The sequence below is a fragment of the Balaenoptera physalus genome (genome assembly GCF_965194825.1).
Source record: "Balaenoptera physalus genome assembly, chromosome: 18".
Taxonomy (NCBI): Eukaryota; Metazoa; Chordata; class Mammalia; order Artiodactyla; family Balaenopteridae; genus Balaenoptera; species Balaenoptera physalus.
Genome location: NC_138899.1, coordinates 9,844,102 through 9,859,764, shown reverse-complemented (window position 1 = coordinate 9,859,764; position 15,663 = coordinate 9,844,102). Strand labels below are relative to the sequence as shown.

The 15,663-nt window shown below is 35.6% G+C and overlaps 1 protein-coding gene across 7 annotated transcripts in view; it reads right to left on the bottom strand.

The window, feature by feature from the left end:
- The window catches only part of NALCN (sodium leak channel, non-selective), a 282,121-nt gene that overhangs the window by 149,584 nt on the left and 116,874 nt on the right, over positions 1-15,663 (bottom strand). For all 7 annotated transcript variants that reach the window (XR_014255981.1, XM_082434589.1, XM_082434590.1 and 4 more), the window contains one exon: positions 6,022-6,189. Coding sequence is in view for 6 of the 7 variants with exons in the window: in XM_082434589.1 (XP_082290715.1) it covers positions 6,022-6,189 (168 nt within the window). In the remaining variant the exon portion in view is untranslated. The remainder of the gene's footprint in view (positions 1-6,021; positions 6,190-15,663) is intronic.

Sequence of the window (15,663 nt, the reverse complement as noted above, 5' to 3'; positions counted from 1 at the left end):
AAAACACACACACTCGATCGTTTACTTATACTGAGTCTAAAATAAGTTCATACTAAAATCTCATTTTTCATAGCACTCTATAAAATCCCATTTAGCGATAAAACAATTTAATAACTAAGCTATCAGTAGCTCAGTGACTGCCATATAGCAAGAACTCAATAAATCCCAAAGGAATGAAGGAAGGAAAATGGTGACAACTCAGTGTTTTAATATATGATGTGATAATTCAAAGTGGCATTAATTAACACATATTGTTGAAATAAATTGACATTTGTTCTAATGTTCAAATATTAAAGAAAACATTAGTTCAATATTAGGCATATTCATTGTCTCATAAAACAAACTTTCCTAGGGATTACTGTACATTCAAAAGGAAATTTAAAAAATCCATCTATCAAGGAGTCTTTACTCATGGCTGAGACTGCTACTCTAAGATCCATGCTATCCTTCCTTTAATTAATAGAACTTGCTGAATTTTAGCCTAGCAAGGCTACAGACTGCATTTTCCAGCCCCACTTGTATCTAGTTGTGGCCGGACTAGGTTCAGACCTATGGAATGTGACAAGAAGTGATTTTTGCACTTTAAATTAAATAAATTTGCCCTGGACACTCTTTTTATACCTTCCTCTGGCTGGGAAATTAAAACAACTGTAACTGTCCCTTTGAAACAAAAATAGAAGCCTCGTATAGAAGATGATAGATTCGGTCCAACCCAACAGGCCTGCTTTCTGGATGGCCCTGGGGAGCAGAGCCACCTACTTGCCCTGGGCTCCCACCAACTGGAGAGAAACACACTTCTATCTTACGCAAGCCCTGTATTTTTTAGAACTTTGTTATACGTGCTCAGCTGGTTATCTAAACACACACACGTTTAGATGTTCTGTATATATATATATATATATATATATATATATATATATATATATATATATATATATATATATATATATATATATGCAAAAACTCCCACCCATAACTAATTAATTTTCTCATTCACTTAACAAATATTATTATGTGCCAAAGACTGTGTTGGACGAATAAGATTCAATGGCTATTACTGTTACAAAGGGAGTATAATACAAAGGCACAGCTCTTAAGGACATATCTATTAAAAATATAAAGTAGAATATAATTAAAAGTTGAAGTATAAAGTATGGAAAAGTAGCATTTTTCAACAAGTCTAAGATGCCATCGATTCTTTTATATACCACTGAGAAACTGAAAAATGCCGCCAATTAAAGTATAACACACCACTGATTATAAGACAGATCCCAGTTTAGAGATATTAAAATAGGAAAATTGTGGTCTTGGTATAAATGAAAGATGGTAAGTAGAATGGTAGTCCAAGATGGTTCGATATCAATAAGAGCTTAAGGTGTCTGTAAAGGCTTCTCAGGAGAAGAAAGAATACAGTAAGGAAGAGGAAATGCTTTAAAAACCTAGATTTAAATTTTTACACAGAATAACATGCGTTTGGATTTTTCCAGCAACCCTAGCTTCCTAATCCTCCTGATTCTCCTTTGGCAAATCATTCTCACTCTGCTCTTAGTCTGTGAGCCCCAGAAGGGACTCCCTGACCCCCATGATCCAGGCCTGGCCAGGGTATTCGCAATGACCTCAGTCATCAGAACTTCTGTGGGACCTGTGAGAGGTGTCCTATTTTTTAGCCCCAACTGGAGTTACTGTAAGAGCCACATAAGCCCTGAGCTTCTGGGAGCCATCTTAGCCACCACATGGACAAAGAGAGCTTAAAAATGATACCAACACAGAAGCAAGGTGAGTGGAGAAAGGGACGGGGTCCCAATAATACCACGTTAGCCTCTGAATTTGGCCATCCCTGAAGCCGCATTTACCCGCTACCCCCAGACTCTGAATTAACAGGAACTACTAATGGTGAACCGTATTCTTATTGTCTGCAGAACACAAATATCAATAGTATGGGTTGTAGCTGCACGTCTAATAAACTAATGGACAAATGTTTAAAGAAGTTGAGCAAATGTAGATTTCCTTCATGCTCATTTAAAATACTTAACACAATACTTAAGAAAATTTATGTGAGAAATTATAGTGTTCAAATTAAACATTATACCACAGGCACGGTTAAGCTACTAGTTTTTCCCGCTATAATTCTGAACGTACATTTCCAAATCAGAACATATTACACTTGGGTCATCTTCCCAAATAACAAGCAAACAGCTTTATCATAAGAACTATTAAAATAGTTAACATCCAGAATAATAATATGAAAAGATTTTACACTTTTATTTATTCTTAGACATAAACGATCCAGTATCTAATAGTTAAACAGCTGAGTCCAGGAAAGTTTACAGGAACAATTCAACTGGTTTATTGCTCAAATTTCAGTACCTTGTGTTTTCTCCACTTGCATTAAAGTCATATTTAAAAGATTGCCTAAGTAATCTTGAATCCTGTCTCAAATTCTAATAAAAACAGTCTATGCACATCTGTGCAATTTTGATAAATTAATATTTCATTAGCTGGAAGAAACATAACACAATTCCCACATTGGTGATTTGATCAGCATTTTCAAAGGGGTAGGCCTGCATCTGTGGAAAGGCAAAATCCTTATCGGTGACTCTAATTATGCCTTTTCATTTATTTGGGGATAAGTATGCTTTTCACTCTATCTACCCAATAAAGCCTTTTGATTCTGTGTTCCTACAGATACGAAATAAAGTAAACCATACATTCAAAGATAAGCACTGCAGGACATTTTGTGGTTGCTTCCAAAGCACATTTTCCTGGTCACATTTCTAAGTCTGTTGCTAAAGGTCACTCTGCTGATTAATAGTGAGATACTGTAGCAATTGCGTGGTTAAGAATATGAATATAAGATTAAACTTCCTGAGAACGAGTTTCCACCATTTGCTAGTTATGTGGTCTTGGGCGAGTTATTCAGTCTCTAGGGATCGCAGTTTACACTCTATCAAAACAGTTTATTCTCTAACGAGAAACAAATGAAGCCATGCACTCGGCAGAGTGCCTGGCACATAGTAGGTGCACAATAAATACCAGCCGGTGTCATCACCTTGCTATGTCAGAACCAGAGCATTTTGTGAAGACTTTATTACTCCCTGTAATATGCCCTATGTTCACTCCATCAAGCATGTGTTCTCCTTAGGACAGGTGCCATGTAGTTCCCTCTACCTGGAATGCGTCCACCCAGACCTTCTCAAGGTTCGCTCCTTCTCTGCCCAAATGCCCCCTCTTCAAAGAGGGCTTCCCTGAACAAACTTATCTAAAATAGCACCCTCACCCCACAACTTCTATCCTTTTCACTCAGCTTGTTTCTCCTGGATGGCATTTCCTGTACTCGCATTCCTTTCATGCACTTGTACTTGTGTACTTGTGTGTACTTGTGTATGAACTGTTTGCCCTCTAGAATGCAAGCTTCCCGAGGTGGGCATCTTCTCTGCCTTGTTCACTTCTCTGCCCTCAGGATCTGGAACAGTCCCTGGCACATAGTAGGTACTCAGGAAATCTCATCTGAATAAAGAGATGGATAACACCCAACTCTCAGAGATAACTGATATAAAGGGAGACATTTTGTACTAAATTGTTGACTTCATTTAGATATGAATAATGTGACATTCACTACGGGAAGAACTGCTGCCAGCACGATGAAGGAAGGTCAAGTGAGATGAGAAGCAAGCGTGAGGACCAACAGGGGAGATCAAAGTCGGCCCATAAAGAGCCAATCTGTTCAGTACAGTGGGTTCTCCAGATGTGAATTTGCAAAAATCCTTGTGACATCTAAGTTTCTTGAGAGATTTAGCTTTTAGGCACAAAATAACTGAGACAGTGTTTATCTCATTAGACAAATATAAACTTGGCCATGTATAGAGAGATACAAAGGAAAATCACTCAACTATTAACATAAACTATTACAAATGATACAGACATTAAAATTGCAAACTTCACTGACCTTGTATTGTGACTGTGTCTATAGTTATATCTCTATATATAAAACGATTGGAGCCATGCACACTGATTTTAGATATTTTGTGAAAAACAGAGTAGAAGAAAAAACCTAGTGGTTAGGACTCCGTGCTCTCACTGCTGAGGGTCCCAGTTCGATCCTTGGTTGGGGAACTAAAAACCCCATAAGCCACACAGCCGAAAAAAAAAACAACCCAGAGGTGGTGACTTTTAATCATTTGTAATAATTTGGTTTATTTCTCTCCAGTCATTTTTTCATTTATAGGTATTTTACACACATATATAGAGCTATATATGTTATATATAGCATGGATATGTAGCTATACTTGTTATATAATTTTATACTGTTTTGCATTTAAATAGAACAATCATATCTCTAAGTTACTACAAATTCATCATAATTATTTTTATGGTCAAATTTGCATATGGGTTACTAAGCTATTCCTCATATGCTTACCACTTAAACAGTTCCCATTTTCTTCTCTCATAAACAATTCTAGAATGAATATCTTTGTGTGCAAAATTCTGACCTATTTGTAACTTTTCACTGAAAAATTATCTATGAGAAATGATAATAATTTTAAAGCCCTGAATATATTTTATACAGTACCCTTGCTGAAATAGGCTTTGATGTCTTTCTTAATGTAATAGGTTTGGAAAAAAGATATGTTGTAGTTTTGACTCTGAGGCATATTTTCTGTAATTATGTACAATGATTCTCTAATGTAGGTACTAAATGCTCATGTTGATTTTGTGAATCTAGACAGCAGTGCCCAAGAGCATATAATGACACAAATGTTTGGAAAGCATATTTTGTATCAAGAGTTTCAAACATGTGTATGTCTCTTGCCCCAGGCATCTCACCTATGATAACCAAGGCTGAGGATATAACCCAACCAGTGGCAAGGGATTTTTGTTCAAAGATGTTGACGGTACTGAAAGCTTGAACCATGATACCCTCTGTGAGTTCAGTGTGCTTGGCTGTGATTACGAGAGGCTCAGCTTTTCATGTGTGTTTGTGGGGTATGTTTTTCATTTTTGTGAATTGTATTTTCATGTCTTTTCTCCCACGTAACAGGAGTGCTGAGTTTCAGGTCACGATCGGGCACTTGAAGTTAATACTGCTCTGAAAATGATGGCTTTGGTATCATCAATAAGTAAGTTCAGTGAAGTTGGAATGCATTTTCTTTCATCTAAGTAGTTAGAATCTTGTTTCTCTGAATTGTTTCTTTAAAAATTCTACTGCCATTTTATTCTCCAACTATTTTAAAATATCTATGAAGAAAACAATGCAACTTCTGACATTTACATGATAAATTATACAAATGACCAATTTCGAGTCAGAAAAATGACTATACTTGAGATTTAAAAAATTAAGATATCCCATATACATATATTATATTTTGACCAAGTAGTTAAAAGAACGCTCAGCACATTGCTATTATTCAACAATTACAAAGAACATAAGTAATAATTACTTTTGTTTACTGAATAATTATAAAGTAATGTGATTGAACATATCACATTTGAAAAAACAGATATCCAGTTATTATAAACAAAGTAAAAAATTATAGGTATTGTTATTTAATCATCACAAAGAAAGTAATAGGAATTCATAAGTAATGAAGTATGACTAATTACAATCTGTAAAGGTAAGTTTTATTTCTTATTATTTCAACTGTAAGTTAGTGTTGAGCAAACATATTTAGACTTATTGAGAAGGGAGAACTACACTTGGAATTAAATTCATATTTCCTGTTCTTTAAAGTGTGTGTCAACATCTGATGTAGTTTAAAATCTTACATGTATGCACAGATGCATAATATCCATGTACATATAAAATATGTACTTCCACACACTGTGCTGATTTATGAACTGTATGTAAAACATCTCCATTTACTACTCTGAATTTTCAGAGTTTTTAAAACAATGAAATGAAGGCACTATTTTTGGTATTTAAAATGTCACAGGGCCTATTTGAAGTTTGTATTTACTACAGTTGTTGGTATTTTCCCTGGAAAGAAAAAAATGCTAAAGATAAACAGGCATTATTCGTATTACCTGAAAGTATGTGAATTGAGAATGATAAAGATCTGGATATACATGAAGAGTGGTTCCGATTACGAGCAGCAGCTCGAATTTGTGGAGAGATGAGCTAATATATCCAGTAAATCCCAAACACCATATCTTCAGAAGCGCTTCCAAATCAAAAAGTACCGTAAAAGCCACCTAGAGGAACAAAGGGACAGTGAAATTGTAATCTAAAACTATAATTTATTTCAAAATATTTCATATGTTTGTTAGTGCATGAATTTTAGCCACTATCATATAAAATGAGGAGCCATATCCTATAAAAATCTAGAACAATACTGTTAAAAATACGGTTTTGAAACACACCAACTAGAACATCACAGACCAAATATATCTTAAGCAATCCGAGAAAAATATGTTAAAATGTTAAATGGTTGTGAGTGGTATTATTTCCTCATTATTCATCATTTTTTTTTTTTAAATATTTTACATACACACAGACACATATATGTATATATTCTTTTTTTTTTTTAATTTATTTATTTTTATTTATTTATTTATTTTATTTTTGGCTGTGTTGGGTCTTCGTTTCTGTGCGAGGGCTTTCTCTAGTTGCGGCAAGCGGGGGCCACTCTTCATCGCGGTGCGCGGGCCTCTCACTATCGCGGCCTCTCTTGTTGCGGAGCACAGGCTCCAGACGCGCAGGCTCAGTAGTTGTGGCACACGGGCCTAGTTGCTCCACGGCATGTGGGATCTTCCCAGACCAGGGCTCGAACCCGTGTCCCCTGCATTGGCAGGCAGATTCTCAACCACTGCGCCACCAGGGAAGCCCTATTCATCATTTGATATTAATTAAAAGTCATCACCATTTATAGAATTACAGTACTATATACAGAAAGGCTGCATTTTTCTATAATTTGTATTTTCTAAAAAAAGTTTCTACAATGCACATGATAGAGTATAATTACACTTACATATTACTAAGTGTAATTAAACTACAATTTAAAAGTTTATATATCATTTATATCTTGGGCCACATAAACAGCAGAGAATTTTGGATTTTATTGGGTTGGCCAAAAAGTTCGTTCGGGTTTTTCCATCACATCTTAGGGAAAAACCCAAACAAACTTTTTGGCCAACCCAATATAACAAGGGGTTTGTGTGTGTGTGCATATGCACACATAAATTAATATGTTAATATGTCTACATTATTAATTTTATAAATTAACAATCGACATTACTGTGTTAATAAATTCGTTCAATCTCTTAATCTATCACATTAATTCTAGGAATTTGCTATTGCAAATAACAATATTATAAAGTACATATACAAACATAGCATACTATTTTTCGTTTACTTGTCCTATGGATAAGAGCCCTCATTTTATAAAGAAGTTTACAACTGGAATTGAAATGGCAATATAATATTAACTTTTAAAAATTTTTATTGGATAGTTGATTTACAATGTTGTGTTAGTTTCAGGTGTACAGCAAAGTGAATCCGTTATACCTACAACCACTCTTTTTTAGATTCTTTTCCCGTATAAGTGATTACAGAGTACTGAGTAGAGTTCCCTGTGCTAAACAGCAGGTCCTTATTAGTTATCTATTTTATATACAGTAGTGTGTACATGTCAGTGACATAAGATTAACTTCTAATTAAAGAGCACAGATAGTCGTAACACATCCCTGTCAGAAGATACCAAATGATTTGCTGGAAGATAGGAATGAAGGATGGCTTGCTTCTCTTTTTCTAGGCCAACATGGAAGGGATTTTCTTCCACACACATTTGGAAAATGTGAGGAAAGTGGAGTTTTAATAATAACATTTTTAGGACTGGAACATTAAAGGGATTGCAGATGGTTAATTTAGGTGTGAGGAGGAAATTAGCATTACTTCTCTAGACCCACCTTGCTTCTTAATTTAAATTGACATGTCCCTTTTAAAAAATGTAACAGACACAGAAAAGAAACTTATGGTTACCAAAGGGGATAGTGAGGGTGGGACAGATAAATTAAGAGTTTGGGAGTAACATATATATACCACTATATATAAAATAGATAAACAACAAGGACCTACTCTATAGCACAGGGAACTAGACTCAATATCTTGTAATAGCCTATAATGGAAAAGAATCTGAAAAAGAATATATATATATATATATATATATACACACACACACACACACACACACATATATGTGTATATATATGTATTCGACTGAATCACTTTGTTGTACACCTGAGACTAACACATTGTAAGTTAACTATACTTCAATAAAAAAAAGTGTAACAGAGTAATACATTTTAACTGTGAAATAATCCTAAATACACAAAGTATTAATAAAATTCCTGCCCACCTTTCCCAGGTGATTCACGGTAACCATGTTTTATATTCCCTCCTCAATCATCTCCAGCCTCACCCAAACATACATAACCACACAACGGGCTTACATTTTATGTGTCATTCTGCAGCTTCTCACTAACAATCACGGACATGCCTTCAGGTTAAGAGATATAAGTTCTACTTACTCTTTTTATCAGCTGCGTAATTTTGCATGGTATTCAATGTTTATTTAATTCAACATTTTCCCTACTGATTCGTTAAAGCGCGGTACTTCTTGGATAAGGAATCACCAGGAAAAATGGTTAAGCATTTTGCCACTTCAAAAACAGACCGTACTGACCACCCTTATGCAATATCAGTTTTTACTGGGCTTTCCTATCTGTAAGTAGAGTCTCAAACCTGGCACCTCTGGGGCAAAAGGCATGTTTGCCCACTTTAAATTTTAGAAAGCATTAAGAGATTACTTTCAAAATGTTACATTGTCATTTGCCTTTCAGCAAGGTAGGAAAGTGTTTCTTGTCCTAAATCTGTACCATCACCTGATGTAATCAAACTTAATAAAACTTTTGCTTAGCTGTCCAGATGTGTATTGATGACTTAGATTATTTTTTTAAAACAATTTTCTGTTCATAACCTTGCCAATTTTCTATGGTGGTGTTGTTTCTTTCTTATCAGTTTTTGGAGTTGTTGATATTAAGGACATTCATCTTTGTCTGCTGTATAAACTGCAATATTTTTTCCTTAGTCAGTAGTTAAGATTTTTAACTCTAGTGGAATTAGTTCTATAAGCACGATATGGTCACATGTGTCCATCTTTATAACTTTTTTCTTTACCTTGTACATATAAAGCTTTAGAAGGATTAATAACTAGTCTTCATATCTAGAAACATACTATGTTTTTCTATTTATTTGGCCCATATTCTTTAATAAAATTTTCCCCATAAAGATATGTTATTGTTTGATTTTGAAATTTATTTCTATGCATTTAATATTCCAGTCACTAATGAAAATGAATTTTTTTTACCTTTTTTATTTTTTATTTTTTTTACCATTTCTACCTAGTTATTTCCAGTAGAAAGAAAAGCTACTGATTTATTTATATTGATTTTTCTCAACTTGCCTTACTAAATTCTTCTATTAATTCTAAAATTTTTTAAATCTCTTGGGCTTTATAAACATATATATATATTTCATGTGCCAATGAAGATACTATGTTTTTCAAGATTTATTTTGGAGTTAATTGTATTAATTCACTAGCTATAATGGTATAGCCAAATAGTAATATATACTAAGTAATGTGGTGGTAATAACAGGAGTCCATAATATGCTCCTTATTTTCAATGAAAGTTTTTCAGTATTCATATATAATGGTTGCAGTGAGCTTAGGGTAATAATTTCTACCATGTTTAAGGACTTTCTTTCTCTTTTATTTTACTTAGAGGGCTTTAGCCTTTAATTCAATGAGGCAATGAAATATATCACAGGAGTCCTTGATTTGTATATTCCTAGAATAAACCCTAGAAGCTTATGCTGATTTTATTGGATAATATTTTATTTATAATTTTTGCAGCTACTGTCATAAATAAAATTGGTCTATAATTTTACTTATACTATAATTATAAGGTTTAGGTTAAGCCTGTGGTAGCTTTATCAAACTTATTAGGGAGTTTTCCATCTTTTGTACAATCTGTAATTTCTTAAATAAAATAAGAATTATCTCATCTTTGAAAGTAGATAAAAATCCAGCAGAAAAACCACATGGGCCCAATCTTTTTTGTAATGGTAGATCAAAGCTTTCCAATATTCTTCTGATCAGCTTTTTTACCTCGTCCATCAACTTGGTAGTTTGTACTTTGCCAGGAAATCATTAATTTCCTCTAGATTTTCAAGACCTGTATTTAGAGTACTTTTTTTTTTTTTTTCAGAAAGAACTGGTTCAGCAGAGGGCATGAGGTGTCTTACAAATTTGGTACCCCTTTAAGTCAATTTCTTGGCTGACATTTCTCAGACCTGAAAGTAATGTGATTTTGAACTCCAATCCCACGCGGGCAGGCTTGTGCTGACACATTTTCACAAAGCGTACTCTTTCTCTACTCTTTTGGAGTCAAGGTCAAGACTGAAGGTTTCCCCACTATTTGCTTCTGAGGGATGGACATTTTCCTTCTCTCACTGAGGTACAGACCTCATGTGTCCTGATGTTACATGGGGGTGTCTCTGTGTTGACTCTTCACCTTGAACAGCCCCTCTGTCTGTCCGGGATACAGCTCTTAAAATGGCAAGTTCTAGGTGACAAGCATATGCAAATACCCTCAGGGCAGCCACTGGCCTTAGAGCCCACTAGCTGTTCTTCATTCACATCAGCACAATTTTTGGCCTTGAGAATATTCCTTAATTTTTTTTGCACGGTCTGCTAAGCATTTAAAATGTTTTAATATTTTAGATGTCACTTTTAGTTTTTTCATAGATGATTTTCAGCCCCTTTCTGGGGCCACTTTGTATACATCTCCTAGAACCAAGATACTATTTGATTTTGTGTTTAAACATAATCATATTTTCTATGATTTTTAAAAAATCTTGGACCTTCTCTGCCCCAACCTTTAATCAGCCATTTCTCCTTTAAAGGCATATTTTCTATGATTTTTGATAGGAAAATTCAACCCTCTCACATATAGCGTGCCAAAGTTATACCTGGTCTTATGTTTCTAGTTTATTGTATGTCATTGATATTCATCTTTTAGCCTTTTCTTGTCTTTTCTGGCTTGGTCAAATTGTTGTTAATATCTTTTCTCCCCCTTGTTTATTTGGACTCTGCTTTTCTAATCTCCCAGTTTAATTCCCAACTGTCCTACATCAACCTATACTTTTTTATTATTGCATCCAAATTGAATAATTGTAAACTCCTCTCCCGCACAAATGTACTTGCTCACTCTTCCCTCACACCCTTGCCAACCTACAAACTTCATAGTATCCTTCTCTCACCCACACTCCCAGTGATATCACCCCCTTCCTAAATTCTGCTTTTTCTGAGATCAACCATCAATTTTTTTTTTTTTTGGCCGTGCCGCACAGCATACAGGATCTTAGTTCAATGACCAGGGATTGAACCTGTGCCCCCTGCAGTGGAAGTGCAGAGTCTTAACCACTGGACCGCCAGGGAAGTCCCAATTCTAGCTTTTTGAATTGTAATTATTTCTTTTTTTTCAAGGATTAATTACTATCTTCCATTTAGATTCAATACCTACTACTTTTATTTCCTTTTCATCTTATCTATCTAGTCCTGTGGACTCTGAAGAATTTGTCTTAGGCTTAGCATACTTTGGGGTAGTTTCCTCAAATAAACATCAAGGGTTGTATACTGTCTCAATCCTTTTCTATCTAAAGTGCATTATTAATACTGACATGAATATTTTGGCTGCATACAGTCTTGAGTTGCAGTTCTTTTCTCTCAGTGGTCAATATATATGTTGGTTCACTGCCTTTACTTTCCAATATTGAGGATGAGTCATCCAAAGCACAATATATTTATCTTGACTTTGCAGGTTATTTAAGCCCATTCGGAGGTTTAAAAAAGTTTTTTCTTTATGCTTGCAACCAAGGAAGGCCACCAGGATATGCCTAGGAATGTACCTTTTTTTCATTTATCCTCTCTGACACTTAGTGAGCTCTTTCAATCTACATATTTATGCTTTACCTCAGTTTAGGAAAATTTTCTTCTCTCATTTATTATTACTCTTCTTTCTGTTCCCTTTGTCCTTCAGGGGCTCCTATTATTCACATCTGAGTGGCTAGTCTCTTGCTTTTCCCTCATGTTTTCTACCGTTTTTTAATTTTTTCCACTTGCTCTCCTATATTAAGAATTAGCTCTCATCAATGACCCTGCCCTTTTCAGCTCACTTTTTGAAAATGTTAGTCAAAGTTCAGAAGGCTTGTTTTTTGCCCTAATTAACTATCTTTGAGACATTGGGGGAAAAAAAACCTACTCTCTCTCCCGCCAATTCTACTCTACTGGGAAACTCCTGTACTAGATGTTCATCTTGGATTTCCCAGTTCCATCCTCAGTTTCTGAATCCCTTTGTGTAAGAATATTTTTCTTTGCTTGCTCATGGCTATATGCTTTTTGTTTGTTTGTCTTTAACGGTCTCTTGAGTCAGACAGAGAAAGACAAATATACAATACCGCTTATAGGTGGAATCTATAAAAAGGCTACAAACGAACCTATCTATAAAACAGAAACAGAGTTACAGATGTAGAAAATAAACTTATGGTTACCAGGGGGTAAGGGGAAGAGGGATAAACTGGAAGATTGGGATTGACACATACACAGTACTATATATAAAATAGGTAACTAATAGGGATGTACTGTATAGCACAGGGAACTCTACTCAGTACTCTGTAATGGCCTATGTGGGAAAAGAATCTAAAAAAGAGTGGATATATGTATATGCATAACTGATTCACTTTGCTGTACAGCAGAAACTAACACAACATTGTAAATCAACTATACCCCAATAAAAAATTTTTTTTAAAAATGCTCTCTTGAGCAGTGGTAAACAAGGGATGGTATGAGGCATCATGTTTCTTGTGGTGAAAGACCTAAAACCCCACAGCCGCTTTGCTGGGCAGCAGGAGGAAGCCGCTTCGTGTCAGGATTCTTCCCAGGCTGGTGGAATCCATTCCTAACTTCCCTCCTGGGAGAAATTCAGCTTCTGGGGAGAGTTCCTTCCTGGATCACTGAGATCAACAGGATTCTGTTAGACCTCCCAGGACCACAAGCAAGCAGTGGGCAGATGCAACTCCTTTGCAGGGTCAGCCTGAGGCGACCAGAGGACCCAGATCCCTCCAAGTCGTAACAAGAGACAGTTCCTCTCTAACCCCGGCTTCTCGCTCGAGGGCCCGCAGCACGATGAGGAAGTCCAGCACCTGTCCCCTCCCCCAGGCACCTTGGCAGAGTTCAGGAGAAGCTGAAACTCAGATGCGTCCATCCTGAAGGTTCCCCTGCAGCCTGGTCTGGTGCGGCCACTTACCCACGTCTCCACTTCTCCCTCACCTGTGTTTTTAGACTTTCACTCCAAAGGAAGGAATGTAATCCATATCAAAGTAGGCTTTTTTTTTTTTTTTAAAAGCAGGGAACTACCAATAAATGCCTGAAATATATCCAAATAGATTGTCTAATTACATATAAATACAATTAATCACTTTACTTACTTTGCATTTGCTATCAAAAGACAGATGGAGTGACCTGTTTAAATGATCATAATTTATAATAAAATAGGCAGCTGGAACCATTTGCATTATTATTTGCCTGGTGGGAAAACGTATATGCTTTTCAAAGACACTAAAAGGCACTAAAAAGGATTTAGCAAACTATTATGTGATTATGTATAAATACCCATATTCCCACTGATTTGCCTACTAGAATTCCTGATTCCAATTCTCCTGGGAGCAAATACCTTTTTTCTAACATAGTTTGTTAATTGTTCACAAGCTAACGTTCCCATCCTCTGAAAACCGGTATTAATCCCAAAGTGCTGAAATTTCATGGAAAAACATTATGCATGAAAATATGTCTAACTTACTTGTAATTATGGGCTATTCTGGCGTAGGGGAGAACTGTGTCAGGAATTACAGAAGGGATTTAGGAAAGTTAAGTTGTCAGTTATTTAGTGTAGGTTAGAGGGTTTAGCGTAGGATTTCCATTCAGCAGAAGACAGCAGTTGGGAGGAATCAGGGCAGAAGCAGTGAGGAGGTTTCTTTAGCAACCTCTTTTCAATGGGTGGCTCCAGCCTGCCTCAGTGAACTCAACCTTGACACCTGCTGGACAGGGTGGAACTTGCAACGGTCCTGCTGTCGGCCGTACGAAAAGGAGGCTAGCGGGCTGCCTGCAGAACCCAGTTGCCCGGAAGGGCTCCCCAGAAGCATCCCCTAAGAATGCGTCCAATCTAGGGGTTATCTGCAAATCCTTCTTTTTTTTTTTTATTTTTATTGGAGTAGAGTTGATTTACATTGTTGTGTTAGTTTCTGCTGTATGGCAAAGTGAATCTGCTATACATATACATATATCCACTCTTTTTTCGATTCTTTCCCCATATAGGTCATTACAGAGTATTGAGTAGCGTTCCCTGTGCTATACAGTAGGTCCTTATTAGTTACCTATTTTATATATAGTAGTGTGTATATGTCAATCCCAATCTCCCAATTTATCCCTCCCCCACTATCCCCCTTGGCAACCATAAGTTTATTTTCTGTATCTGTGACTCTATTTCTGTTTTGTAAGTAAGCTCCTTTGTACCATTTTTTTAGATTCCACATATAAGCGATGTCATATGATATTTGCCTTTCTCTGTCTGACGTACGTCACTCAGCAGGACCATCTCTAGGTCCTCTGCAGGTCCTTACCAGTCAGCGGTGCAGCCTGGTCATTCCTAGCCTGCGAGCACCCATGACCTTGGCCCCTAACTCTTCAGTCCCCACATCGAAAAGGTCACAGTGGGACCTTTCCTCTGTCTCGAACCCTCAGAGTACATTACATTATCGGTGGGTGCTTAAAGTTGAAACTTGTCTTTTTAAGAGTGAAGGCAAGATTTGTAAGAGGATAATAAACTTTTCATAAATATTTTTGTCACATTACTTGAAAAAAATTGAAAACAATACATGAAAAAAAACCAAAATATTTCTTTCTTCTTACAATTTTCCTAAATCAGTGTTTTGCAATCTTTTTTTTTATTTTTAACCACCTCCCCGGCCAAGGAGTCTGTTTAGATATTTAGTTTCTAATCACTACACCATATGGAATTTTATTAGCACAGTTATGTTATAAATATAAACATATCAATCTCTTCTTTATATATGGCAAGAATAAGATTTTTTTGCCTCCCCAAGAATAATTTGCATCCCCTTAGAGGTGTTTTCACCTCCCGTTGAGAATTCATGCTGTGCAGATAAATCAGGTTTGATGTCACGACAGTAGAGTTTAATTAGTTATTTTCAGGAATGCAGGTTGTATGAGTTCTTTAAACACCACATTTTATTATTTATTTTCCAAATTTTCATCTTATAATAATACATATGTCATTTAATATCTACTACAACAAGTCCTCTCGTCCTCAAGAAAATTATCAATAAGTGAATGCAGGTTTAATTAAAATTAAATAAATTAAATTAAATTAACAAATTTAAAGGAGTTACTGTCCTAAGAAACATTATTATATCTGTTCTTAGGATGACAGCACATAACTTGTGAAAAGATTTTTTTTTTTTTAGAATGAAAATTGCAAGAAATTAGTTTAAAATGCTTGTTTTCCAAAAGAACTTATCATTGGATTTGT